The sequence below is a fragment of the Aspergillus aculeatus genome, assembly GCF_001890905.1.
Source record: "Aspergillus aculeatus ATCC 16872 unplaced genomic scaffold ASPACscaffold_15, whole genome shotgun sequence".
Classification (NCBI taxonomy): domain Eukaryota; kingdom Fungi; phylum Ascomycota; class Eurotiomycetes; order Eurotiales; family Aspergillaceae; genus Aspergillus; species Aspergillus aculeatus.
This window is the reverse complement of record NW_017962990.1, coordinates 813,861-840,975: the sequence shown is the minus strand read 5'-3', so window position 1 is coordinate 840,975 and position 27,115 is coordinate 813,861. Positions and strand designations below refer to the sequence as shown.

The 27,115-nt window shown below is 55.0% G+C and overlaps 7 protein-coding genes across 7 annotated transcripts; 4 read left to right on the top strand and 3 right to left on the bottom strand.

Moving 5' to 3' along the window:
• Positions 1-86: 86 nt before the first annotated feature.
• Positions 87-5,208, bottom strand: ASPACDRAFT_33968 (putative Rho GTPase activator (Sac7); the record flags this gene model as incomplete). The annotated part of the gene is made up of 7 exons (XM_020200005.1): positions 87-240; positions 347-660; positions 802-1,385; positions 1,926-3,406; positions 3,644-4,598; positions 4,653-4,805; positions 5,049-5,208. The coding sequence occupies 7 exons, from the start codon at positions 5,206-5,208 to the stop codon at positions 87-89; spliced, it is 3,801 nt and encodes a 1,266-aa protein (XP_020053295.1).
• A 3,106-nt stretch (positions 5,209-8,314) lies between these two features.
• Positions 8,315-8,816, top strand: tim9 (protein transporter TIM9; the record flags this gene model as incomplete). The annotated part of the gene is made up of 3 exons (XM_020201791.1): positions 8,315-8,322; positions 8,394-8,463; positions 8,622-8,816. 3 exons carry the CDS (start codon positions 8,315-8,317, stop codon positions 8,814-8,816), a joined length of 273 nt encoding a protein of 90 aa, XP_020053294.1.
• A 1,481-nt stretch (positions 8,817-10,297) lies between these two features.
• ASPACDRAFT_81106 (bifunctional alcohol dehydrogenase/S-(hydroxymethyl)glutathione dehydrogenase) lies at positions 10,298-11,849 on the top strand. The gene is made up of 6 exons (XM_020205800.1): positions 10,298-10,385; positions 10,447-10,461; positions 10,528-10,642; positions 10,697-10,832; positions 10,883-11,520; positions 11,572-11,849. Exons 1-6 carry the CDS (start codon positions 10,365-10,367, stop codon positions 11,784-11,786), a joined length of 1,140 nt encoding a protein of 379 aa, XP_020053293.1. The 5' UTR covers positions 10,298-10,364; the 3' UTR covers positions 11,787-11,849.
• Positions 11,850-11,979: 130 nt separating this feature from the next.
• Positions 11,980-13,642, top strand: ASPACDRAFT_54302 (putative 1-aminocyclopropane-1-carboxylate deaminase; the record flags this gene model as incomplete). Its single annotated transcript, XM_020202861.1, has 2 exons — positions 11,980-12,024; positions 12,479-13,642. 2 exons carry the CDS (start codon positions 11,980-11,982, stop codon positions 13,640-13,642), a joined length of 1,209 nt encoding a protein of 402 aa, XP_020053292.1.
• A 486-nt stretch (positions 13,643-14,128) lies between these two features.
• Positions 14,129-15,665, bottom strand: ASPACDRAFT_124928 (inositol-3-phosphate synthase INO1; the record flags this gene model as incomplete). Its single annotated transcript, XM_020196764.1, has 1 exon — positions 14,129-15,665. A coding segment is annotated over exon 1 (1,254 nt), but the record flags the coding sequence as incomplete, so codon positions are not given.
• A 4,044-nt stretch (positions 15,666-19,709) lies between these two features.
• Positions 19,710-22,229, top strand: ASPACDRAFT_54300 (LIM domain-containing protein; the record flags this gene model as incomplete). The annotated part of the gene is made up of 4 exons (XM_020202860.1): positions 19,710-19,809; positions 19,868-19,996; positions 20,062-20,367; positions 20,398-22,229. The coding sequence occupies 4 exons, from the start codon at positions 19,710-19,712 to the stop codon at positions 22,227-22,229; spliced, it is 2,367 nt and encodes a 788-aa protein (XP_020053290.1).
• A 2,652-nt stretch (positions 22,230-24,881) lies between these two features.
• Positions 24,882-27,020, bottom strand: ASPACDRAFT_81103 (uncharacterized protein). The gene has a single exon (XM_020205799.1). It carries the CDS (start codon positions 26,697-26,699, stop codon positions 25,053-25,055), a length of 1,647 nt encoding a protein of 548 aa, XP_020053289.1. The 5' UTR covers positions 26,700-27,020; the 3' UTR covers positions 24,882-25,052.
• Positions 27,021-27,115: the final 95 nt, after the last annotated feature.

The window sequence follows — 27,115 nt, the reverse complement described above, 5'->3', positions numbered from 1 at the left end:
TCTGAAGAAGATTTCACAATTGAATTTCAAATATATTCTGATATTATGACTTTGATGCATAGTAGTAACCACACCTTATTGCAACTTTATTCCCTTTTCTTGTCCGTGAGTTCGCCCTCCTCGGTGAACCGCAGGCGCTTGCCGTACACCCACTTGGTGCGGCCGAGAAGAGTCCCCGCCGCGAATCCCAAGTACGCGCCTGCCAGAATGGTGATGGGGAAGGCTTGCCACGGGCGGTCCCTATGAATCATTAGCATGTCATACAAACCGACTAGTATCACCCTTAAACCATGCACTGCACACCCAAACACCAAATCCCACTCAAACAAATAGGCAATAAACTCACCAGTCCAATGGAATAGGCACCGCGCCCAACCAAGCCCCAACGCAAGTCCCCAACGCCGCTCCCCACACGGCATCGGCCGGCCGACCGGCGCCCCAGACCTCCTTCCAGACCGCCCCATCAACCCCATGCACGTAAACCAAGGGCACGGCCGTCAGGAGAGCCATATGCGCCGCACAGAGCGCTGTCTGGGCATGATGCGTGGTGAACGGGGCGCCGAAGAGAACGAGGAGGATGGCCAGAACCGGGGTGGCCAGGAGAGCCGTCAGAATGAGGGCGAGGAGCGAGGGCTGGACGAGTTTCCGCATTAGCATGGTCTTATCCAGTACATCGTGGCCGTAAGCGTAGCATAGATCCTGCTACACAGTGCACGTCTCACGATAATCGAACGTATCGCTGCCAGGAAGACCACTTACAATAACCTTCCCTCCCAATCCACCCAGCACCCCACCCCCTACGCCAGCGCCCGCGCCGCCGCTTCCACCACTACCGCCCTTGCGACGCGCAGGCCGTCCCGGACGGAGAATGATGTTGCTCGAGCTGGAGCTTGTTCCGGAGGGGGTCGCACCGGAGGAGCTGCTGCCCGGGGTGTGGTCAAGCGACCCGCCCGCCGGTGGGAGACAGATGATCGCAAACACGACCTGACTCGCGGCCAGGAACGGAAGCGCGTTCAACATCTCCGACACGGGATCGTTGACGAGTTGGGGGAAGCGGACGGCGAATCCCAAGAGAACGGCCGCGGGGTGGGCGAAGGAATAGATGCGCGCGAGCTGCGAGGGAAGGATGCGAACGGGGGGTGAGGACTTGAGGATCGGCGGGGGGCCGCCGCCGCCGGCGCTGTTGCTGCTGTGTATGGCAGACATTGCTCCGGTCGCTGTAGGTGAGGGAGGGGAGGAGACCATCTTGTGCGCAAGAGATTGACAAAAGACAAAGCTGTCAAGATGAGGTGGAGGCAGCTCGGGGGAAATCGAAGCCGGGAGAAGGGGATTCCCCGGAGAAGGCGGAAGCGGAAAGAATCGAAAAACGGGGACTGTAGCAGTGCCTCAGGTGTCAACAGCTCGAAGGGTACAGTCCAAACTAATTTAAAGTTACTGCACCGCACGCGCACACTGACCACAAACCAGCTAGATACAGTCTGCTACACTTGCACAACTCTTTCAATCTTTTACACTTGACTCTTCTACTATTTACTCATTTATTTAATGATCCATCCGAGCTCTGCACGTCTACATCGCTTTTATTCAGCGCTACCCTTTCCCGAACTAATCAATACATACATCAGTCGTAACCCATAAAGCATCAGGCGCAGCTGCAGCCAAAGTATGGCAACATGTTCTTTCCTGCACATCCTCGTACATAGCTTCGCCTGTCTCATCTAAGACAGTTCTCGTCATCCAAAATCCGGAACATAACAAAGGAAAAAGTACAGAGAAATTCTATGACGGTACACTAGGCCCCGGTCCGGACTCAGCCTTCTCTTCGTGAACCGTCTGCAATGGCTCGGAAGAAGGCGCTGCTGCTACAGCCTCAGCGGAGTCTGTGGTGTGATCCGTAGATATTGTTGGTACAGTAGGCTCAAAACCGGCCACTTTAGGTTCCGGAGGTTCAGCGCCAGGCTCAGTGACAGAGTCAGTGCCAGGCGCAAGGCTAGGCTCAGTACTGGGCTCAGTACTGGGCTCCGTACTTGGCTCAGTGCCAGGTTCGGTGCTGGGCTCAGTATTCGGCTCAGTGCTGGGCTCAGTGGAACTCGTCTCCGTGGGAACAGCAGCTGGGGCATCGGAAACGGCCGAGACCACGGAAGCCTCAGCAGCAGCAGGCGCAGGGACAGCAGACGTCATAACTGGGCTCTCAGGCATGTGAGGCTCTTCGGGAATCGGTGGCGGGAGTCCGGAGCCAGGCAGAGGTGACACCGGAGAACCGACGGTCGCATCCTTAGGCTGGCTAGTCGCATCGATCGGTGCCGGTCGGTGTCGCACATCCGTAGCTGAAGGTGAGAGCGGTTGCGTTGAGATAATCGAATCCGCGTCGTTCACAGGACTGCGCGTGCGATCGCGCTCCGTGGATTCCTTGACGCCATCTCGCACTTGAGCAACCTTGGCTTTGAATTTCCCAAACAGACTACGCTTTTCCGGCTCCGACGCCAACGACGCTTCTCGCGAGCCTCCGGGGTTGCTGACTTCGGCGTCGAGACTTAATGGTTGGTAGCTTGGGTCGTTGGCGAAATGCTGCATGTCTGACGGGGAGCTCCTGCTGGCATGGTGCCAGCTGCCGATCGAGCTAGTACTCCGGTCTGCGCCCGGAGTCGACGCCATGAGCGGGGGCGAACCCAAGCCCAGACCAATCTGCTCATTGCTGCGCTTGGACGACCGTGGGAATCGCCAGCTGCGGCGATGTTCCTTGCGTTCTGCGCGCGACGCCTCTTCCGCCGCATCTACATCCGAGTAGTCCGTGAACGACGACCGGGAGTTCATCGACGGGGTGCGAGATCCGTAGGGTCGGAGCGAGGTGTCGCCCATCTGGCCGCCCTCAGTCTGCGAAGCCTGCTTTTCGGGCCGACCTTCTCGCGGTGGGCTCAGTTCATCGGAACTAGTGGTTTGGGGAGGACGAGGAGTTGCGCCGCCCACCTCATTGCCAGCATCCGTCGACCGAGGCCCATGCAGAATCGCGGCCAACCCAGGCTCGGATGTCGCGGCTTGCAGCGAATGAGAAGAGCTCTGCGCACTCTCGCTCGCGCTGCCGGGAATTCGTTTCTTCTTCAACCGATTCGGCTGTCGGGGTTCCCGACCTTCTCCGCTCGGCGGTGGTGATTTGGAGAAGAAACTCGACAGCTTGCGCTCCCGCGTCGGAGTCACCACAGCGGGCGGGGGAGATACCGTTCGCGCAGCAGGAGGCAGGCCTTCATGCAGTACCGGTCGCTCTGTGACTGGTTTTAGTGGCACGGGTTTCTCGGTTGGAGTTGACCCATTTTCAACGTCCGCCCTGGGAATTGGTCCATGGGTCGATGAGTGAACATAGACAACCCCCACGCCAGTGCCTGTCGTTGCAGGTGGAGATTGGGGGTTGCTGAATTGTGGGCTAACCGCTGGTTGAGGGTTGCTCGATTGTGGGGCAACTGCTTGCTCGGGGACTGCTGGCGCAGGGGCCGATTGCACGGGAGGCCGGCCTGGCATGAGCTGCGCAGGGATGGGCGGCCTAGGCGCAGGCTGCGCTTCGCTGGGTGGAAGGACAGGAGAGGGCTGGGTGTTCTTAACGGTGGTAACGTTAGGTGGTGATTGGATGGTAGTACTGGAGGTGCTGGACGGGGTTTTGTCCTCCTCCTCAACCGTGGGTGGCGCACGGCTGGACGATCGGGAATGTTGCGCGGAGGTGCGATTCGACGAGTTCAACCCGGTCGACTCAACAACCCGTCCATAGCGATGGGGAGGAATGGCTGGGGACATCTTAGAGGGCAAGGTGTTACTGCGATGCACACCCGCTCCGCTCATTGAGGGTGGCGTCGCCGGGCTGGCGTTGTTTGAGTTGCGCGAATTCCGCGACGAGACAGACACATTCCTGCGAAGGCTTTCGTACTTGCGGAAGCTCTCCCCGCCGCCACTAGCACTCGAGACGGAGCGTCGGATGTTGGAGGAATGAGTAGTGGGCCGGCGCGTCACACCTCCTTCGACCTCCTTGAGTGTTTGTTCATCAGCAGCCGTCCCGTTCATTCCGAACAAGAAATGGTCCTGATTCTCAATCAAGAAGATCAGCACATCCTGGCTCAGCTTGTATTCGTCCGGCGACATGTCGTGTTGCGGATGCGACAGCAGCCCGGGCTGGAAAATAGCGGACAGGTTGGCTGAGGTCATGCGGTTCTGGTCCGATTTCGATGCGAAAACCGCTAGAAGATCCAGAATGTAGAGTAGCAGTTGCTTGTTCAGAGGGGGCAACTCGCGGATCAGCTGTTGGTACGCGGCAACGGCCTTCGCATGATCAAAGGCCTCCGACTCGTTGGGAGGGGCATTGTTCTGCATTTGTTCTTGAACTTGTCTTTGGTAGGTGCGGAGCGGCTCGCGGAAACGTTCGTAAAAGTCCAAGGGGACGATCGGCTCTGGTAGTTGGTTCAGGTAGCGTCGCAGCACGTTGGCTGCGTCGTGCACTGTGTATCCCGTCCAGTCGAGTCCTTTGCCATATCGCTCGGGGGAGTCGAACACCTCTTGAAGGTCCTTGATGCGTTTGGCAGACCCGCTGAGACGGAAGATACCCTCAACATCGGTCGCTAGACCCCTGGATCAGTCCTGGTCGGAATCAGCGAAGAGCAAGACCGCCATACCTTTCTCCTTCAAGAACACTCCACATTTGGCCACCACGATAGGCACATAGCCGTAGATGAAGCTCTCTCCGTTATCGTTGGTCAGCGAAATGGCGACATTGGCGTACTTGATGCTGACGTTGAGCGGGACGCCGAAGATACCCTGCGGTTTCTCTATACATTCATGATCAGCGCATGACCCGCGAAAAAAAACCCCTCGGCTAGAGTAATGGAAACAGGCAGTCGGACTCTGTCCGATGCTAAGGGGAGCAGACCGGGCCTGGACCGGATGCGAGTCATGGTGTTTCCCAGCAGTGACGCAGATCAACAGCCGATGACCGCATCGCATCTGGCACCACCCTTGCACTGCAGCCTCCCAGGCTTCAGCTTCAGATTTGTTCCTCCACGCAAACATACCTTTCGGTTCCTCCTTGCGAGTGTTCCTTTTGAACTGCCTCCACCAGGAAGCCAGATCCCGTTTTGAAGGCGGCGAGGTTGCGATGACGTCTGGCTGGGCAGTCGGGGGCGGAAGTGGGTGCAGCGGCTCCACGCCCGCGTGCGATTTGCCCGTGACCATGGTGAGGAGGAAATGCGCGACGGAGACGAGGGTCGGGAGGAAGGGGGAAGAGGGGCGAGATGCGACACTGGCGGTATTGAAATAGAGAAAGTAGCGACACGACCAGACCAGACCAGACCAGACCCAGCTAGCAAAAAAGAAAAAAAACCGAGGCTGCTGTCACCGCCCTCGCGTTGGCGCAAGAAATTCCGGGGCTGGGAGGCGTTGATCCCAAAATAGCACGAGGGCTAGTCAGGCAGCGGATTTAGGTGCCGCGCCGTCGGGGAAACAGCGTACAATGGGAGGGGAAACCCGGGGAAATGGGCCCAAGTGCGTCTCGAACGGTGTAGGGCGATCGAGGGGAAGGGAAACGAGAAAGAGAGAAACGGGGGAGGGAGAATGTGAGAGGGTGGATAGAAGGGAGAGAAAAGAATTCAGGAGGAGGAAGAAGAAGAAGAAGAAGAGGAAGAAAGGGAGACGAACAGGCAGGGATGATAGATGGGCGGGCGGGATGAAAGGGGAGCCAGAGCGTCACAGTCAGGTAGTAAGTAAGAGAGGGAAGCCACAAAAGCGAATCAATCGATTTCTCGATAGGCACGGGGACGAAAGAGCTGCACAACCCTATCAGGTGTTGGAATTTTGGGAGAGTGGTCGCTGTTGGAGCTGGGCTTTTTTTTTTTTGTTGTTCTTTTTCTTTTAGAGGTAAAAGAGAAAGGAGGTAGGTAGAGAGAGGTACTGTAAGTGATAAAAAGAGGGAAGATTATCACACTCGACGTTGTCGTCGTCAGTTTTGCACACACCCACACTCTCACTCGTTCGTTCGCTCGCTCACTCGTTCCCAATCACTAGCAGACCACGCACACACAATCCACTTCAAGAGTGGACTGACAGAGAGAGGGCTGACTTTTGGACCCTCCGACAGGGTGCAAAGGAGGTGTGCGTGCTGGTCGATCCGGGGATGAAGAGCCAATGACCATCATCGGCAAAAGGGGGGCAAACAGAGGAAGGAGACTGGTCCAGAAGAGATCGTCAAAGACCAAAGACGGACACACGAGTCTGGTACTGGACTGGATTGATGATGGTGCTGGATGGGGAGAGGAAATTGGAGAATGGATGAATGATTGATTGTTGGTTGTTGATTGATGGACGTCAGTCAATTGATGGGGAATGATAATTTGGAGGGCGGGACCGGAGGAAGGGAGAGCGAAAGAGAATTGACAATTTTGACAGAAGGAGAGTAAGTCAAAAGGTAAAGGATGGGGAACAATAATAATCAAGAACCAGTCATCGATTGCTGTTGATGCCCGCCCCTCTCTTTAGCATTGATCGCCTATCGGATTTGAGGTATGTAAATTGGAAGAGAGAGTGCGTGTGTATGCGATTGAGTATAGATTAGTTAGTTACTTGGTCTAAGTACTGTACATAGCACCGTACCGTAGACTTAAGACTATCAATTATCAAAAACGAGGGAGGAAGGAAAAAGATTAAATGTCAATAATTCTCCATCTTATTAATCTTATTAATCTTCCGGAGCGGTGCATCGAAAAGATGTCGATGATTATCATTCGAACCCACTTCGGATGGATGTCTCCTCGAACCAGTTCCAGGGATCCAGGGTTTCTGGCACGAAACGACAGAAGCAAAAGGGAAAAAGAAGGGCCCTTTCCCTTTCCTTTTCCCTTTTTTTCTCCCGTCTACCTGATCCGACGGTTCTGGCCCTGGATCTAGTCAGTCTACTAGGCGGTTCTTCAATCATTCCGTTACGACGGTTGGATTAATCTGCTGCTAACTACTGCAGATCGAGCCACTAACAGGAGGCCCAACAGAGTGAGACACTCAATCCACCTAAACTGCTAGTCTAAGCAGTCTAGTCAAGCCCACTAGAAAGGCCCCCCATCATGGCCTACGTATTGAGTCTAGTCTAGTCCTACGTGGTGAAGAAAAACACCAGACTCGGTGGATGACTGATGCAGTTCGCAGTTGACTCCACGAGAAGCAAGAATGAAGATGACCAACTGTTTGTTCAGTGTGAAACGGTCTGGGCCAGGTTGATACATTTCTCGGTAAGAGCCACGCAAGAGAAAAGAAGGGGAAAAAGGGAAAAGCCCCATTCTTGTTCTCTCCGTCTCCTACTTGGTGTCTTCTAGGCCTCCAGAGCGTGTCCTAAAAATATGAATGGGCCAGGATCGTGGTGCCTGTCGGTCTGCCTGTCAGCAGATGCAACCCTTGGTAGTAGTACGTAGTTAATACATGCGGTAGTTGAATGGCTCCGTCACTGCTCCGTCCCCTTCATTTTCCCTTTCTTGCCCCTCCCACAGAAACAGAAGAGGACCACTCCATGACGAACTTTACCGCGGTTCACCCGATCAGCAACTGGCTTACTCTGTACTGTATACTCCGTACTATGCACCCCAAAGTTAGGTGGCTGTCATCCCAAACGGCCCGACACTGGACCTAGGCGGACGGATGATTCAGCAGGATCGCAAGTGTTGGTGGAAAACAATAAGATCTTCTTCTGACCCCCTCTTTATTGTCTGGTCATGCCACTGCCGATCCTGGAATTGAGAAGGACACGCACGGATTGTATTGTAGACCTGGGAGAGGGAGGGGAGAAAAGGATTGGGTCGACTGAGGCAGTAGAGTTTCGTACGGGCCAGGGGAAGAGGATATTTCCCTTTCATTCCCAAATGACTTAGCATCGACCGTCGTCCAGATCCCAAGGTGGTGATAGTCCCAACCATGGTTCTCGGAGCCAGCCAGACAGTCGGGGTCCAGGACTCCCCTAGCTGGGCGTGTGCTTTTTTTAACTCTGCCGCAAAGGGCTGACGGCTGTCTCGTCTTGTACGGAGTAGCGTCTCGTCGCCTCGGGTCCTGCTCGATGGAGCAACCGACGGAACCGAGAGGTTCCGGATTTCAGCTGAGTCAGACATGGTCACCTCACGTGATCCAAGGGAGAGAGCCAGCTTCACGTGATGCTTGCTCAAGTGACTGCACGTGATCGCCGCAGAGCCTGCGGTCCGCTGTGAAGCTCCGGAGCTGGTCGTCATCGAGAACTATCAAAGTTGATTGCTGTGTGCACTCCCTGATTTTCCGAAAATTTACCCCATTTAACCCAACTTATATCACCATGGACGGGTACGTGTCACGACATGCATTCGCGACTTCGAAAATGTTCTTCCCACAAGATTATCTGCTGACCAGCCCAGACTCAATGCCTCGGAACAGCGCGAGCTCGCCGCCCGCATGGAGAGAAAGCAGCTGAAGGAGTTTATGACTGTACGTGCCTATCTTATCCCAAGGCTGTTTCCGATTCGATTCCCCTCTCAGTTTGCCCTGTGACTGTGACAAGCTCTACCACTGCCTACGATAAATACGATAAATCCATCCCTAGCTACCGCTTTCCACGCATTTACTGACCCTGCCGGTCCTTCCAGATGTACTCCAAGCTCGTGCAGAAGTGCTTCGACGACTGCGTCAACGACTTCACCACCAAGTCCCTGATCAACCGTGAGGAGAGCTGCGTGATGCGCTGCGTTGACAAGTACATGAAGGGTTCGGCCCGGTTGAACGAGCGGTTCCAGGAGCAGAACGCGGCCATGATGCAGCAGGGCCAGATGCCGGGTCGGTAAACTGGTGCTGTGTATGATACTGTCTTGCTGGGTAGTTCTTGCATTCGGTTTGGCGAACTGTGTATAAAATCTTAGAATTCAACGACGAGCTCCTGGTTTCCGAAGATATCTGTTGTTTCGGGAATGCTGTTGGTACGACCAGTGCTTGAGATGCGTGGTACGAGCCGGCGTACAGTGTAGTCTGAGCTCTTGCTTGAGTGCGCACCAAACTCGGATCGGATTAGCCATGCGGCACACGATGGTAGGAGGATAAAAGCCTCGTGAATTGGATTTTGTCGAGGCTGCACACCAGATCACCTTAGATCATCCTACCAAAACAAGCCTCCGGTTTCGATGGAGCAGGCGTTGTACACGTAGGCTCAACTCACGAAGCTCTTTTCGGTCAATTCGTAGTTCCCTCGTATGTCGTCCCGTCATTCCTCAATCATTTGGTTGCTGCGCAGGTCCAAGACATTGTTCCTGAGGGGTCGAGAGACGTATACGTATACAATCAGATGCTTGCTTTGCTACATTGTCGTCAGCTAAATTAAATTCGAACAGAGCTTTCAAAGTATGTCCGGATCATGAGTACAAGCTCGTATGTGCCATCGACCCCTAACCTACCACGCAAACCAAACTCACCCCGACGAACGACCGACCTGCCTTGCTGCCCCCAAATCAGAAAGCGGTGGAGCAGCCGACATCGAGTCGACGAGAGCGACCCATCCCGTACATTGAGCACAGTCCCGGATGATAAAGTAGTACTCGAGAGCAATCTTTCGCACCACGAAAGGAAAATGTCTCAATTGGGTGTCTTTTGGAGATAGGCCGAGACTTCGCCGATAATTGTATCTCTCTGGACGATAATCGATAAGGGCGATAGGTACCTCCTAGTATTGGCGGCGACGAAGGAATCGGGCACAATGCCAAGCGGCCGGAAATTATTGCCCTTTCTGTGAATCCACACTAAGATGACTCAAGAATCTCAAGTGATAAGAGGTGGTGGGGACGGAGTGGGGACGGAGCTTACATGGTACTGAGTACATTTGACGTGTTTGCATGGTTTAGTCAGTTAGTTACAGCATGACCAGCCTGACTAATGCCATACTGCATCTGCTGTGAACCTTAGAAAAGTATGATTGAATGATGCGATGATGCGGAGAGAATGAATGAGGGGCATTCCGTGGCTATGCATGCTGTTGCAACTCACTATCGGCTTCACTGCTCCTCTTATCCTCCGCCTCGGATGCTCCTCCGAAGCTATAGCCTTGAGTGTTTTGCAGGTATTGAGTAAATTGTACGTATAGTAAATACCGTGCCCCTCACGCCTTCTCCTCTTCTCTTCTCTCCTCCTCTTCTCATCCCCTCCCCTCCCCCTCATCGGCAAACTCCACTCCACTTCTCCCTGTCCGGTTCGAGCAATTTATTCCCGCCCGGACCGCTTTACTTTCCACCGCGTTCTTTTCATCTTCCATCATCTCTCTTTTCTTTCTTATATCCTCCCCCCACCTGCCTTCCCTTGGGTCCGTCTAAGCTATCATCTTTGACCTGTTACCCATCGTCATCACAATGGCTGACACCGTAGGCAAGGTGAGCTACCCCTCCATAGCTTGGTGTCACCCGCGTTCTCTCGCTAACTTGTCTTCTCTAGACCATCACCTGCAAGGTGAGCAGCTTCGTTCTAACGGGACCCAAATAGCACAATCCAATTGATTTGATTTGAAAAATCTAGGCTGCTGTCGCCTGGGGCGCCGGAGAGCCCCTCTCCATCGAGGACATCGAGGTCGCACCTCCCAAGGCCCACGAGGTCCGCATCCAGATCCACCACACCGGTGTCTGCCACACAGGTCCGTATCATATCTACTGCGGTGATCTGCTTCTTTCCAACTGACCCCCGTCAGATGCCTACACTCTCTCCGGAAAGGACCCGGAGGGTGCTTTCCCCGTCGTCCTGGGTCACGAGGGTGCTGGTATCGTCGAGTCCGTCGGCGAGGGCGTCACCTCCGTGAAGCCCGGTGATTATGTCATTGCTCTTTAGTGAGTTTCTCTGTCTCCGCAACTCAAGCTCGATCTGACCACCGAGTCAGCACCCCCGAGTGCCGGGAGTGCAAGTTCTGCAAGTCCGGCAAGACCAACCTCTGCGGTAAGATCCGCGCCACCCAGGGCAAGGGCGTCATGCCCGACGGCACCTCGCGCTTCAAGGCGCGCGGCAAGGACCTCCTGCACTTCATGGGCACCTCGACCTTCTCGCAGTACACCGTGGTGGCCGACATCTCCGTGGTGGCCGTCACGCCCAAGATCCCCACCGACCGCTCGTGCCTGCTGGGCTGCGGTATCACCACCGGATACGGCGCCGCCGTCGAGACCGCCAAGGTCGAGGAGGGCTCCAACATCGCCGTGTTCGGCGCGGGCTGCGTCGGTCTGTCGGTGATCCAGGGCGCGGTCAAGAACAAGGCCGGCAAGATCATCGTCGTGGACGTCAACGACGGCAAGGAGGCGTGGGCCCGCAAGTTCGGCGCCACCGACTTCGTCAACCCCACCAAGCTCAGCGGCAAGACGATCCAGGAGCAGCTGATCGAGATGACCGACGGCGGCTGCGACTACACCTTTGACTGCACGGGTAATGTCGGGGTCATGCGCGCGGCCCTGGAGGCGTGCCACAAGGGATGGGGCCAGAGCATTGTGATTGGTGTTGCTGCTGCCGGCCAGGAGATCTCCACCCGCCGTAAGTCTTTCTGTATTTGTGTGTCGAGAGCGATGAGCTAACCTCGTGCAGCATTCCAGCTGGTTACCGGCCGTGTGTGGAAGGGATGTGCCTTCGGTGGTATCAAGGGCCGCACGCAGCTGCCTGGCCTGGTTGACGACTACCTGAACGGCCAGCTGAAGGTGGACGAGTTCATCACGCACCGGGAGAAGTTGGCGGACATCAACACTGCATTTGAGCAGATGAAGCAGGGCGACTGCGTTCGCTGTGTGGTTGATATGTCGTAGATGAAAAGTTATGACTGAAATTGAAGTTGAATGTTGACTACCAAATGAATTACCGAATCTATCAATGCGCCGACTGGCTCTACTTCTGGCTGTGCTGTATATATGTAAAGCTGTTCCGCAAGGTCCTCATGAGGACCTGGTAGACAAGCAGCAAATTGAAGATCAGTCTGTACCCCGCCAGAGATATAAGACCATGCTACCAACAATAGAAGAACACACCACCGTCCAAGCAAAGAAAGTATCTTCTTCCCGGGCCAGAGCACAACGGACTCAATCCCAGATATCATATATCTACCACAAATCTCCACCCCTATCTATCTCCAAACGCACCCATTATCTCCTATCCCCCCACACCCAGATAACAAACCCCCTCTATCAAGACGAAAGTCGGCCAACTTCCGATGCCCCCTGCATAGACCGTATCCGACAGTACCCGCCCACGGCAGCAATGAGGGGAAGAAGAGGGGTGGAGTTAGAGTACGCAGATAACTGTAGACAACGCAATAGTGTCTCCGATGACGGAGTGCACCAACCTCCAACCAGCTATATAACCAGCACCAGCACCAGCACCAACACATCCACAAACACAAACACCAGACCCAACACACTCTCCCAAACCCACCACCCCACCAATTGACACACGAGGCCCCTCAACATCACTCACCAAAGAACCAAAATGACCCCCGCGGCAGCCACAGACCCCAATCCCCCTCCCCGCCCCCTTCTCCTCGATCCCCCGCCTCGCCCTAACCCTAGGCCCCTCCCCCATCCACCCCCTCCCCCGCATAACCGCCGACCTCAGCACCCCCACCAACCCCGTCCGCATCTACGCCAAACGCGACGACCTCTCCTCGCACCTGGCCTACGGGGGCAACAAAACCCGGAAACTGGAGTACATCCTCGCGCCCGCCGTGCTGCCGCCCCCGTCCCCCCAAACCCCCTCCCCTTCCACCTCCTCCGAATGGCGCAAGGCAACAACCCTAATCTCCATCGGCGGCCTGCAGTCCAACCACACGCGGCAAGTCGCCGCCTGCGCCGCGTCCCTCGGCCTGAACTGCCGCCTGGTCCAAGAGAACTGGGTCCCCGATTACACGGCGCACAGCAGCGTGTACGACAAAGTGGGCAACCTGCAACTCTCACGGCTCATGGGGGCGGACGTGCGCATCCACTTGCCGACCGAGTTCGGGATCGGGGAGAAGGAGACGCTGCGCGCGCTGGAGGAGGAATGTCGGGGGAACGGGGAAGTCCCGTACTATATTCCGGCGGGGGGCTCGGATCATCCGCTTGGCGGGGTGGGGTTTGCGCGGTGGGCGTGGGAGGTGAAGCACCAAGAAGCTTCGGGGGCGGTGCTGCCGGCTGGGGAACGGTTCGATACGGTGGTGGTTTGTGCGGTGACGGGGGGGACGTTGGGGGGGATGATTGCTGGTTTTAAACTGCTGGAGAAGTTGGATCCCGAGGGGGAAGGCGGGGCGAAGAAGAGGAGGGTGGTCGGCATTGATGCGAGTGCGAAGCCGGAGGAGACGCGCGCCCAGGTGTTACGGATCGCGAGGGTGACTGCGACGCAGATCGGGTTGACGGAGGAGGATATCGCCGAGGAGGATGTGGTTCTGGTCGAGGATTATCATGCCGGGTTGTATGGCGTGCCTGACCGGCAGACCTGGGAGGCCATTGAGTATGCGGCCCGCATGGAGGCGTTTATCACCGATCCGGTGTACGAAGGGAAGAGTTTCGCCGGGATGGTGGATTTGATTCGCAAGGGAAAGATTACGGGGAATGTGCTGTATGCTCATCTGGGGGGCCAGCTGGCGCTGAATGCGTATACGGATGTGGGCGAGAGGAAGGAGGGGGTGAATTAGGATGATGTTTATGGAGAAGACAATGCATATCAATTTATCAATCAGCGATCAAAGTTGGGTGGAAGCAGTGCATATCAATGTATTAATGAGTGACTAAAGTTGGTTGAAGTGATGAGCTATGAATGGTAGTGGCAAGTATAGATACTGCCCCTACAGAAGCTTGTGCTCAAGAGTCATCTCAGACTCAGGCTGCAGGCCAACACACGCCCGGAAGATGTTGGTCAAGGCGTTGCGCTGCTTGGCCAGAGAGTTGACCACCGGAGTGCCAGGGGGCGTCAAAGGCGCCTTGAGCATGTAGCTCAGCACGCTGAGCACGCTGTGGAACCCACGGTACTCCTCAGCCTCGTCCGCCTTCCAGCTGATGCGGGTCATCATCTCCGCCACCAACACCAGATCGATGATCAGAGGAGACGCCAACAGCGAGTCCTCGCAGATGTTGAACAGACTGATCGTCTGGTGGCCTCCCATGAAGATCTCCGCGTAGTACTCATCCAACGCACGCTTGTTGTCGCCAACAGCCGGCATGTACTTGATCACAACGGTGTGGTCGGGGTGCTCATCCTCCGCATACAAGATCCTGTTGGCAGCGACCATGTCGTCCACCACGTTCGACTTGGAGATCTCCTTGGAGCGGAACTGCTTCTGCGAGCTCAGGTTCTTGCCGTCGTTGTTGCCCAGGTGGTTGTAGCTGGCAATCGAGGTGAGCTTGATACCCGCGTTGATCAGGAAGTCAACAAGGGCACTCTTCATCTTCGTCTGGCCAGACTTGAAGTCGTCACCGCCAATGAACGCTCCGTACTTCTCCGCCAGCTGAAGAGCTCCGGGAACGAAGGTGTTCTGAGGAGAACCGTTGATGAAGGGAACATTGTCCAGGATACAAGCAACGGCAAAGACAGTCGAAGGAGAGACCTCAAGGTGTCCATCCTTGATGGCTGCCAGCAGGTTGTCCGCGGTGTCATTGACGCCCGGCACAATGTCGGCATACCGCTCAGTGTTGGCAGTCCACATGACCACGACCTTGTCGAGACCGTTCTGGGCCTTGAACTCACGCATGTCCTTCTGGATCTGCTCCACGTGAGCCCAGCAGGCCTTGGATCCCTCCAGCACGTTATCCGCCCGGTCTTCCTGGTTGGCAGCAATGAAATCCGGGTAGTAGATACTGGGCAAGGGCTTCATCTCGGCCATCTCCTTGCGCACCAGCTGCTTGAGACCAGGCTCAAGGACCTGGGCCCGGTCCATCGCGTCCGCCAGGTTCATGCTGCTGATGTCCCAACCACCAACGACCAGGTCATTGGGGTGCACCATGGGCAGCATGTCGTGGAAAGGGATGTTGATCTCCTCGCCCGTCTTGGCATCGGTGCCCAGCTTGATGGTCGATCCCATCACCACAGACCCATAGTAGTTGGAGGCACGCATGCCCTCGCGGGTCTCCCAGCTGAGACCGCGGCGGTTGGCAATGAGACCGGCAGTCACGGTGGAACCGTTGTTTCCACCCCAACCGACCATCATCACACCGACTTTGCCCACCTTGCGGTCGACCTTGAAGTGGTAGTTGGTAGCCTTGGGAGTGGCCACCAGCTTGTTGTCGGCCGAGCGGGTGACCTCGGTGGTGTGGTACACATACTGACTTTTGATCTCGGAATCGGTGTACACGACGTTGGGCGAGTTGACGGTAAACAAAGGAGCGGTACGAGCAGACCCGTTCACGGCGCCATTGGCAACAACATCCGAACTAGCGTGGGGAGCCATTGTATTGACAGAGGATCGGAAGCGTTTCGGAATAGAGAGTGGTTAAGATTGGCAGATTAAGCGTTTATTGAATGTGATATGCGCAGTCCGATGCTCCACCACGGTTGGATGAGCGCCGGCCGTTGAACGGGTGGTGCCGTCTAGAAAGAGAACCGTTAGCTCTGAACTTGGAAAAGTGATGGTGGACGCGAATTGCTCCAAGGGAAGGTCCAATTGCTGTTCCGGGCAACACGATGCTGCTGCCCGTTGACAGCAATCCGGGGGTGGGGCGCGGGCACTCACGAGTTAAGAAGTGTGGAGAAAATTTTGACGGTGGTATGAGATCACGCCTCGGGCAGAGTGTGATCGAAGAAAGGTTGAACTTTGGAAGTTGGTTTACGAAACGAAGACTTGGAGGTTTGATGACGGTGGGTGGAAAAGAAAAAGGGAAAGAGAAGCTTTGGAGGGGAGTTGCTCTGGGGTTCCTTCTTATAAGACGACCAGGTACGGACGGAGCAGCTCGGCTCCCGCTGGGCGAGTCCGCAATCGTCCGCCCGTCCAGCTCCGTCTCAACAAGTTCGGGGAAGCGACCCTCATACCCACTACTGCTCGCGCTAGTTGTCCAATCTTCGAACTACGAGTATCTACCGGACCAATTCAGGCGAGTATGCTTAATTGAATTGAATTTCTCCGTGGTGACTTATTCTTGATGTGCTGGCAGCCTGGGACAGGAGAATTTCCTCCCAGAGATTGCGGTGAACCAACCCCGCGGAGACCAACCTCCCTGCGAGACAGCTGTTGGACCGATTTTCTGAAGGTGTGGATTTTTCATGGATGATTTGGATCGTCAGAGTTATGAATTGTGCGTTATGTAGACACTTTAAGTGTAGTGATGACTGAAATATACTCCTTGATTGACTGTGTACTGCATATAGATCGTGGTCTATCTGCCCATGCTATCTGCATACACGTGCTCCTCAACCATAAATCTCAATCAGTCCGGTATGCTACCCCTGAGACCGCCGGACTCGCGCCCATTTCCGCCGAGGCGACTGAACAAGGACAAGTGGCCAGGGCTGGACTCCATCACTTCCCAGCAGTAGGCATAGTGGACCATGGGATGGCAGGTACCCGCGGGGCTCCGCTTCGCCCACAGTTCATCGACATACTCAGTTAGAAACCGAAAACCTCCTGACTTTCTGCATTCAAGTTCCTGGAGAATCATGCAACTTCGGTTTGAACAATTGAGCCTGGAGCATCACGCAGTCATAACCCTGAATCAGTACCAAGCCATGCTGCTGCAAGCCAGTCTTTTGAGGGAAGACGCAATGTTGCGGTGAGCAACAGCCAGCTCGGCAGAAGTTCCATGGTTGCCAACTCGGCCCCTGAATTTATGCATCGGTAATGCTGTTTGCGGAGGCTGCGGAGCGCTCTGCTCCTCTCTTATTGCCTGATCGCCTCGCTTAGCACCCGGCACCGCGCACTTGGAATTATGCTGCCTGCCTGCGAGTTCTTGGAGGTTGGGACACGACATCAGTCGTACGTACCCCCGACCGCCCTCTAAATTAGTTCATGTAGGGTTTGTGCTAGTCATCTGGTGCTGGACGAACAAGGGATGGTTGGGGGGGGGGATATGTCAGGTGACCACTCCCTGCTGCGGGCTTTCAGGCACCACAAGATTTGGTGCCTGAGGCTGCCAATCTTTGCCTACATGGGAGGCGGCTTTTCTCTCAGCATCCTCCACCAATTAACCATCCACCATCTCAAGCCCGGCGCTGACCTTTCTCTCGGCTGGAGGAACCGGGCTGCAGTAGTTGCAACCAGGGTTTCTTTTCCCGCACAACGATGTGATCTCACTTGTTGGTTCTTCCGTCGATAGCCAGACACGGCACAGCCGTTGGCCCCCAATTGAGGCTTTTTGTTTAGTCGAAGTCTGTATACGAAAGATGCTACCCTCTACGCACTATAGCGACCTTTTTAGACTGGTTCGGCGCTAGATAGAATGAGACGGCACACGCCGGAGTCCGGTCCCGGGTCCTTCGCTTGTGTGCAGGCATAGACGTCCAGGGTGCCAGCATCCCCAAAGGTGAGTTAATGGTCAATCAGTCAGCATCTACCCGCACGCTGTGTACGCCTCACGGTCACACATTCCAGCCATTGACGATGACACGCAGTTGACTGACTCATGAGCAGCATCACTTGCCATAAAACTGGAAGACTCAAAGTTGAGCGTGATGTGCAATTGCCGACCACCGCATTCACTGCCGTCGACACGAACCATGGGACGGGGTGGTTACCGCTTGTTGTGGCCTCAAAGGCCTAGGATCAACCTGGCTCACTGTTGATCTGCGCCGCAAGACGGGATAGCAGCACCTTCAACTGAGAATGACCGTCAGACACTAGTGCCGACTCGCTTGATGGACCACCTGCCGCTTGTTGCCAAAGATATCCTCTGCCCGTTCGCGCGACAAGCATTGTCTGTCACAAAAGATCGGCGGCGGCCTACCAAGGGTTGACAGTCAGCATTTTCCGTTTCGTGACCTCCCGGCTCCCGGTCCACTGCCCCAAACCTGGTCTCCCCTTGCATTCGCGACGGTCGGGAATTAACGACATTTATGGTTTGCGCATGGGATCTGCCTGTCCTTGCGGGGTTCACCCATCATATCCATCGGGGGGGTAGTTGTTCGGTTGTTACGAGCCAGACAGCCGAAAGCAAGGATGCAGTCCTGAGAGTAGAAACTCCATTAGGATCGGGAATGGACAATCGCACGAACTTTAATGATTGGCATAGATCCCAATGAGCTCACTTGGAAACTGAGCCCAGCGTCATGAGAGGGAGGCTCGTGCACCGAAACGCACAAGCTGCAAGTCAGGATCAAAGAGGCAGCGTTCCCCGTGACCCATGATTATGAAACCACAAGGCTTTTGGGTCTTGAAGTAGGTGGGTGGGTGGAAGGAATGGGGCTAGTTGTTGCAGAACATAAGAGACCAGGAAGCAGAAGAGGAAGATAACTAACCGTGTAATGGACCCTTTGCATCAGACCATGGGGTGTGCATAACCCCTGAGCCACGATCGGCAGTGGAGGATGACTGGTTCAGGGGGGGCGAAGATGACGGACTGATCGCTCACTATAATCGGAACCAGTTTTGCCTCTAGAAAACTCAAGAATTCCCCTGGAATTATATTGTGTTCGTGATTGGAGGGGAGGGGGGGGTGTTTGGACAATCAGGGGTAACACGGAGAGAATTGATGATGATTAGATATTTAAAAATAAGTCGTCAAACACTGATGGAGATAGCCTACCGAACATAGTCAGTCTCCTGATACTGGGAGTCACCACAGTACATATATCTAGTCAGGACTATTAGAGATAGTTGTACTCCGGAGTATGGTGGATTGCGTGGTTGCAATGATCCAGACCGAGCCAGAATGGCCATGGAAGCAACGAGTGTACCACCAGCCTCACTATAGTGGCTAGCAAATATGATAGTTGTGCACAGTCTGTGTACAGTACAGTCCGAGAGTAGAGTCTGTGAGAGTCATGTAGAACGCAATGTTGGATGTGAGGGCCAATCACCGTATACTGGATGGGGCAGGGTTCGTGGATCTTGACAGGAAATTCCTTCCCTAAGAACCCACACGAGGCTTCATTTGGAGATACTTTCCTTTTTCTGTGTCTTGTCCGTTGCGAGGATTGCAGGAGAAGGCAAAAGCACCAAGTCCTGGACAATAAAGAATAATAAAGAATAAACAAGACAATCAACTTTCAATTCCACCTCCCAAACTAAATCCACCTAAATGTCCCAACTCGGGCTAGTGTTGGTTCCTTAGGCTGACTGCGACGGGACCAAACCGTCCAAACCAGATCCAAACCAGACCCAGACCAGAGACGCTCCCCCCAAATCCCAGATAGTCTAACGAAAAAAAGAACTGGACAAACCGACCAGCTCAAAACTAGTTCGACTATTAGTATTTTGGATGGGCCCTTCCCACCCAAACCCCCCCCCTTCTCCTCTTCTTTTGTTGACAATGAGTGGTTCCTGACCAACTTACCTTTGGTGTTCCTGCTCCTTCCTCAGTATCCATGCGTCTCTAACCCAGCGACTTTATTCCCCCCCCCCCATTCTCCGGATCGTCTCTCCTATCGTACCCATTCACCATCACGTCTCCGGGGTGAAGAACCACCTTGGGTCTTTGATTCGACTTCTCTCAATTTCTCTCCAGTTTGGGAGCGGTCTCTCCGTTGGTCAGTCCAATGGTCTAACCACTCGCCAACGTTGCGTGTGCCTTTTGGTATCATAGAACCGTGAGATTACCGTGCCCAGCATGGCTCCCAGCATGGATATGGGCTTTTTGCCCAAGATCAAATGCTCCAATTGCGGGATCGATGTTGAGATCTCCGCCATGGGAGACCATGTGTGTGCCAAATCAGACCCAGGTAGAAGTCTCCCCTGCTTACGGCGTCATGTACCACTTTTTAACTTCTTAACTGGCAGTTTCCCCACAATCACCGCCTCGCCCACCTTCGAAATCGAGCATTGGATCACCACCCAAAGCAGGCAATGCGTGGGCTGCCAGAGCTGCGAGGATGAATCCTCCGCCACGCATTGATCCTTTGGTAGCCAGTATGTTGTTCCTCCAGACCTGACGACGAAACCACCACTTTCTCATCAATGATACCACTTTGCAGATCGGCCGTTCCTGCGCCCGCACAGTCCCCTAGACAACAAAGACCTCCTCGTCCCCTCCCCTCTCTCCACCGCTACTTCAGGCGGGCCACGCTCGCCATTGCGTCCGCTTCAACGTAGCCAGACCTCACCTCTGCCAGAAGAACCACAATCCCCAGACTCAATCAACATGGAAACTGCATTTGCCTCATTTCCTCTGCCCCGATCGATGTCGGATAGACGTCCAAACGTCGGTCCAGACGCGATGGGAGCAGGAAAGGTTGCTCCTCTCCAGCCAGCACGTCATGCAAGCAGCTTGAGTCGAGATAGTCAGAACGCACCCGTTGAACTGCCGGCAGATAACGAAATACCACCTCCTCCACTACCCAAAGACGGCCCTCCTCCTTCCGGCGCCTCCCACAGATATGGCGCATCGATTGATAGCAAAAGCAGCTATCGAACCTCGGTGGCCAGCACGCGGTACAGCGACCATCGGGCCTCCAAACGATCGGCCTCCATGTCCAGCCGGCGCCCCTCGTTTGGCAGCGTATCCCGCGAACACCTACAGTTTATTGACGAAGAGGCACCCCCGGTGCCGCCCCCAGCACCTCAGAATCTGCTACTTCCAGGACGACTCTCGGGAGCCGAGCTTGCCGAGAAGCCGGACGGACGAGGTGAAATCTACAGTGGATTTGATTTCGGTGTGTCAGCCCGGCCAACAAGTGCCAAGGCTGAGATTGATCATGTTGGGGCCGGGTCGCTTCGAGTATCGTCTCACACAAATCGTAGCTCTGACAGACTGAGTAGTAACCGCGGGTCCGCGGAGCTGTTCTTCCAAAGTCCTACCCCGAGTCCGAACGAGGCCCCCGTTGATTTTGAGCTTCCAGACGAGCCAGCAGCATCTCCTGCCGCCCCGTCCAGCGTGGAGTACAAGGCTTTCAAACCAGTAACTTTGGAACACCTGCAGCCGGCCGATGCTGAATCCGCAAGTACTCCAGAAGAAGGCAACAAGCAAAGGAAAGATTCCGATTCCGCAAGCGAGAGCAACATCTCTGTTTCCAACTTCGCCCGGGCTCTGGGGCTCGATGTTCCGGATCATGCCGCCGAGAGCTCAATCACGTCGTCGGATTCATCGCCATCTGACACTCGCAGCGGCACTTCCTTCTCTAGTCTACCGTCCGACGCAAGTTCCTCGCGGAGGCAACCTTCGGACCCCAGCCGCCTCGGCTCGGTGGTAGAAGAGCTCAAGGGTGGCCCACGCTCGAAGGAACCCGTGCTGGACGAGCCTGTCACGGAAAGTCCGATTGATCTCGAGCCTCCTCGCATTACGGAGCACCTGTTCAGCCCGGATTCGCCGACTGACCCAGCCATCTCTCAGGGAAGCTTATCGCTCGTGTCGGAGAAACTGCCACGAAAAGCAGACGATCATCAGCCCGAGCGACCCACTCTGCTCCGCTCTGTGACGGCACCAGCCCCATCCCCGGCCCCGGCCCCTCGCCCGTCTCCACGCCCGAAGGGGCCTTGTCGCGGTTGCGGTGAGATGATCTTGGGCAAGTCCGTGTCCTCGGCCGACGGCCGTCTCACCGGCCGGTACCACCGTGCCTGCTTTGTCTGCTTTCAGTGCAAGACACCTTTCCAGACTGCGGATTTCTATGTCCTCGAGGACCGTCCGTTCTGCGCTCAGCATTACCATGAACGCAACGGCTCCCTCTGCGCTACATGTCACACTGGGATTGAGGGGCAATATCTCGAGACGGACGAACGTCGCGGCCGCGGTCCGGGCGACCGTCAGAAGTTCCATCCCGAGTGCCTCAAATGCCGCACATGCGGCATTGCTCTGAACGGGGACTATTTTGAGTGGTATGGTCAGGTTTACTGCGAGCGCGATGCTCGTCAAGCAGCGGCTGCATCGATGCCTCCCCCTCGGCCCCCTCGCTCGCCCATGCCCATGTCTCCGATGGGACCCCCTGGTGGTCGTGGCTATGGACCACCTCCGGGGTACGGTGGTCGCGGTCGAGGCCGACCGCCTCCTGGCCCTCGTCCTGGCTCCTCTGCTAGCCAAGCTCCTCCCATGCCCATCCCGATGCTGCGTCCTCCAGGGCCTGGGGACGGGCCATATGGAGCCATTGGAGCCCTTCCCAGCTCTCGACGATTCCCCGAACGACGCACCACCAAATTGATGATGATATGATGATTTTAAGTACACTGATGGACGTTATTCCAGCCAACATTCATAATTTCTAGTTTTCTCACTCGAGAGGATGGAACCTCGCCTTACGGTTTCCGCCGTTCTTCGTCGCTCAAGCCTTGCCCTTTACTGCGATGATCCTAGACTCTCTTTGCTTTATACCCTTTTCGTGGTTTTCATGTTGATAGAATATTGGTTTCTCGATACCATTGTGTTCCCAGCTGCCTGGCGTTCAATGCCACTGGCTGACTGCTGTCGTTTTCTGTCTACATGTTGACATGTACTATATGATGTCTATCTGGAATAGTGCTGTGATATACAGTGAATCGTGTTCGTATTATGTATACTGGTGATGCGAGCTTTTTTCTGTGATCGCGAAGCACATTAGTATGTGCTGAGCCCTACGAGGGACTGGCCATCGGGGGACGAGTGATCAGCTGCGCTACTAAATGTATAAAGCCTTTCGCAGCACCTCTTGCAAGCAAGTATATGTGCAAGCCAGCAAGAAAGGCCTCTTCCAGCATGTGAATAAGGCTTTTCGCAGTATATGCATAAGTAGGTGAGTAAGTAAGGTCTCTCGTAACACCTCTGCAAGCAAGCACACGTACAAGCAAGTAAGGCTTTATAAAGCACCTCTTTCTACAGATTAGATAGTTGTATACTTTTATCTATAAATAATCATCGATTTAACAGTTTCCGTAGGAAATTAATGATTTGATGTATAAGTTGTATATAAAATCAGCAGCTGCTCTAGAAGTGCGTGGCCTCCTCTATTAGGCGTTATCCTTATCTAGGACAACGCAGAGGAATTGTACCTTTCTTTCTTGATCTATAATACCATATGCGCATTAAATTGTATTTTTCTAGAATGAAGATCGAATTTAGCCATGCCTCGCCTTTTCCTTTTGTGTTCTGCATCTCCAAATCCATGTCGCTTTCCACCCTGACACTTCCTCGTCCCCTCGCCCAGCTCCAACTCTTATTTTAGGTCCCTTCTTAGCGACTAACAACCAAGACAATTGACTAATCATGATGCTGTTTCAGAGGCGACATCGATTATAGCTTTCTGGGACAAGAGAACTTCAATGTTGTTTTCTCCTGTCAAACTACGGATGAAGGAATCCGATTATCTTCACACCCGCTGAGCATATATATTTCAATTCCAAGCAGTCAGAAGCTACATCATCCATACATCACAAGACCGAGATAAAACAGTGTCTCCCCCAGAACAACACAGATCCTACAAGATCTGTGGAAGAAAGAGTCCATCAACATACAAGCTCTAGTTCATCCATTATATAAAACCTGCATAATATCTAACGGAGAGCAGCAGCACTATAACTCCCTCCCAATCCCCTCTCGATATCCAGATCCATCCTCACCAGCACCAGCATTCCCATCCCCATCCCCATCCCTAAAATCCTCCCCCCCCTCCCTCTCCCTCTCAGCAACACCCCCCATAAAACCACCTAACCTCGCCCCCCACCCAAACAGCCCCATAAACCGGCATCCCCGGCACCACCCCGCGCCGCCACTCATCCTGCAGCACCTGCACGCGACGGTCCCACGCATCCGGCTCAGGCGGGCGATCGAACCCCATCACCGAGGTCAGATAGGGCCCCGTTTTGCGAGCGTACACGACCACCAGATCGTACATGACGTGCGTGCGCGGACAGACTTTGATCGTCGGGTAAATGGTGAAGCCGGCGGCCGGGGGGAAGTAGGGCGTGAGTGTGCGGATCCAGGTCGTTACCCTTGAGGCTTGCGGGTTGGGTGGGAGGGGAAGGGAGGAGGGGAGGGTGACTATTGTGGGGAGTGTGGGGGTTAGGAGGGGGGTTATTCTTGGGGTTTGGGGAATGGGAGGGTTTGGTCTTTGGGGGGGATGGGGATGGGGATGGTGATGCCGGGGAGGGGGTAGCAAGAGGGTGGATGGGGTTGCTGGGGTTGCTGGGGTTGCTGGGTTTGGGATTGGGGGTTGAATTGCGGGTGGGGTAGGTGATGATGGAGGATCCAGTGTGATGGCTGGGATGGCACCGGCATCCCATGCATCTGGGAATGGATCCTCGTCCGGAGCTAGGGCTGGGGGGAGTAGAGCATCGATATCCTCCAGGGTTAGCATTGCAGGTGGGAGGAGGAGGAGGAGGTCGAGTGCTTCATGGCCCCCCTCTGGCATCGGCAACGGGTCTGGACTTGGTTCCTGCATTGTGGCTTGCTGGATGGAGGTGGTTGGGAGGCCGAGTGCTTGTCGAGATAGGATGTTCTGCAGAGAATGGATCAGAGCAAGATCTATATAAGGGCTTTGTGGACAGGGCCTCGATATTCATGTTGGCATTGTTAGCTACGGATATACAGGAAGTCGCCCTTCCGGTGAAGGGATCTACGGATGATCTGTGCGATGTTGAATGATCTACGTGCTAAGTATGATGCGGGGATGAATGTACAAAGAATTAAATGCAAAAGGGTCATACAATATGCTACAGAGACAAAGGCATTCGATTTCTTGGATACATCTGGTACAGGGACAGAATAGACGTCTTTGTTACTTGGTATCTTGTTTTTGGCTTGAGTTGCGCTGGCAAGTGCTAAGTTGCGTACCAACAGAAACACTGAGCAAGCTTCTCAAGTTCTACGTTTCTGAGCTCAACTATCTTACTTCCAAATTGAGTCCGTTCAATATATCAATAAAGTATATACACTAAAGCTAACTAGGTAATAAGTAATCCTGTCATAAACTTTTCCAAATCATCCTGTGATCGGTCAAGTCAGAATCCGGCTATATACAGTAAACTATGCATAACAAGTCATTAAGAGGAGAATCCACCACAATCATATCATCCCACCCAGCTCCATTCGACGACCCGGTGACCATCGCGACGAAATCACCTCCGGTGCCGGTTTTACCGGCAGCGGTTTATTGCCGGACAGCTCGTTGCGTTCCCACTCCGAGTCGCTTTCCCCCGGCACACCGACTGTCTCCGGCCGAGAAGATTCGCTCGACGACAGCCCGCCACCTGGCCGCATACGTCGGAAATCCTGTAGATCAGAGATCGGGATCGGGTAGATCGGCCCCATGCCCAACCCCATCGAGTCACGCGCCATCTGCGTCAGCTGCTCCATATCCTCGCGAAGGCCGGCGACCTGCTGCTCGAGGCTGCGTCGGGCGGTCTGTTCGCGCCGCAGTAGCATGACCAAGGCGCTGTACTGTTCGACTGAGATGGTGCTGTGATCGGTTAGGGATGTCGAGGAGGGGGCTTGTAAGGTACGTGAGCGGTGGAGTTGGGTCGGACGAAGGGTGCTTGTGCTAGATGGGCGGTCTGGGAGGACTGTGTCTTGAGTAGGTATGGGCGGAGGCATCTTGTTCGGCCCCGATGATTGTTTGCGACGATGTCGCTTGACGGGTGATGCAGCCTGCCTTGATTCGGCGGGACTTTCACTGCGGTCGGTCTGCAGACGAGCAATGGCGAACTCGAGGTCAATCATCTTGACTTCCAGGATGTTGAGCCGCTGCTCCAGCGTGATGTGCTCGTCATGTTGCATAGAAGTGACGAGGGTGCCGACATTAGTTGGAATCGGATCCTCGGGCTCGGCCTCGCGCTCATCTTCCGCCTCTGGTTCCACAGCAGCCTCCTCGGGCTCAGTGTCTTCAGGCTCTGCTGGTTCCTCCATCAGAACCGAAGTCTCGGTGGGCAGCGCCGGCGCACTGGCGACAGTAGTTCGAGTTGGTGGACGGTCGACCTCCGAGGGTGCGCCATAGGCGGTAGACGCTGCGCAAGACTCCAGACTGCGCCGACGCCATTGAATAGGCGACATCAGATGGTGGTGTTCCTGCGCCAGACCGCGCAGGGCGGCAGCACTCCGCGACCGGCGCTTTAGCTGCTGGCGCTCCCGGCGACGGCAGACATCAAGGGGATCACTGTTAGCATGAGGACTATTGTCGCGCTTGCTCACAGGACGGCCCTGAACGGCGGCTTCGAGCGCACCGCGGGATCCATCATCCGACAGGATCAGACTGGGAAGCGTGGCCCGACGCCGTCGTGGATGCGAGTCCAGCTTCTGCAGAGCTTCCGCGAATGAGGTAACCGTGCCATTGGAGGGCGTAAACAGTGCAGGGGAGTGTTGATGTTGTTGTCGAGATCCGAAGGTTAGAGCTTGGGACGGCAAGCATCGTTCCATAGTCGGACTAGTGCTACCTCCCCGTGGTGGCGGAGACACGCTTTCATCCCCGCGCGTCTTGCGGGTGAAGATCTTGCGCATGACGGTCTTCAACGTGCTGCCAGTGCGTCGATGGGTACTGGAACCGCGCACAACCACGGTCGGGGGCTCGGCAGGGACAGGAACAGCTCCCTGGCGGGAAGGGCCGCGCAACGTGCTGGACAAGAGTGATGTCTCGGCGGGGCGCGCGCGACGAGTGCTGACGATGAGTTGTTTCGAACTCATCGGAGGTAGGGCGGTGTCATCCCAAGTGTCGGCCATGGCGGAATCTGGCGAAGGGGAGCTCCGATGCGAACTCAAGTTGGACATCTAGAAGAGAACATAAGATGCACGGGCACGTGGAAATGTCGGGATGTCGGGATTGCCGCGTGGGATGATGAAGAAAAATGATCGATCAGACGGAAAAGACACGATCGGGTATATAGTCACAGACCGGACAGGGCCGCGGGGGAGAGCGCCACCGTCAGCAGGGAGAAGCAGGAGATCCGGCCGAAACGCTCAGATCATGGTGAGACGAAGGAGCGACGCGAGATAAAGTCTGTTTGTAGAGAGCGAAAGACTATCAAGTGGGGGAAGCAGTATGGGAATGAGAGACAGTGGATCGAACCAAACATTCAAACTACAAGAGAGGGGAAGGAGAGACTGGAAGGGAGAGAAAGTGGACGCAAAGAAGAAAG

Excerpts from the sequence above, each read along its gene's own strand:
- ASPACDRAFT_81106 (XM_020205800.1), top strand. The coding sequence starts at position 10,365 with ATGGCTGACACCGTAGGCAAG. Across the intron at positions 10,643-10,696 it reads CACCGGTGTCTGCCACACAG|ATGCCTACACTCTCTCCGGA; the intron begins GTCCGTATCATA and ends GACCCCCGTCAG. Across the intron at positions 11,521-11,571 it reads CCAGGAGATCTCCACCCGCC|CATTCCAGCTGGTTACCGGC; the intron begins GTAAGTCTTTCT and ends AACCTCGTGCAG.
- ASPACDRAFT_81103 (XM_020205799.1), bottom strand. The coding sequence starts at position 26,699 with ATGGCCGACACTTGGGATGACACCGCCCTACCTCCGATGAGTTCGAAA.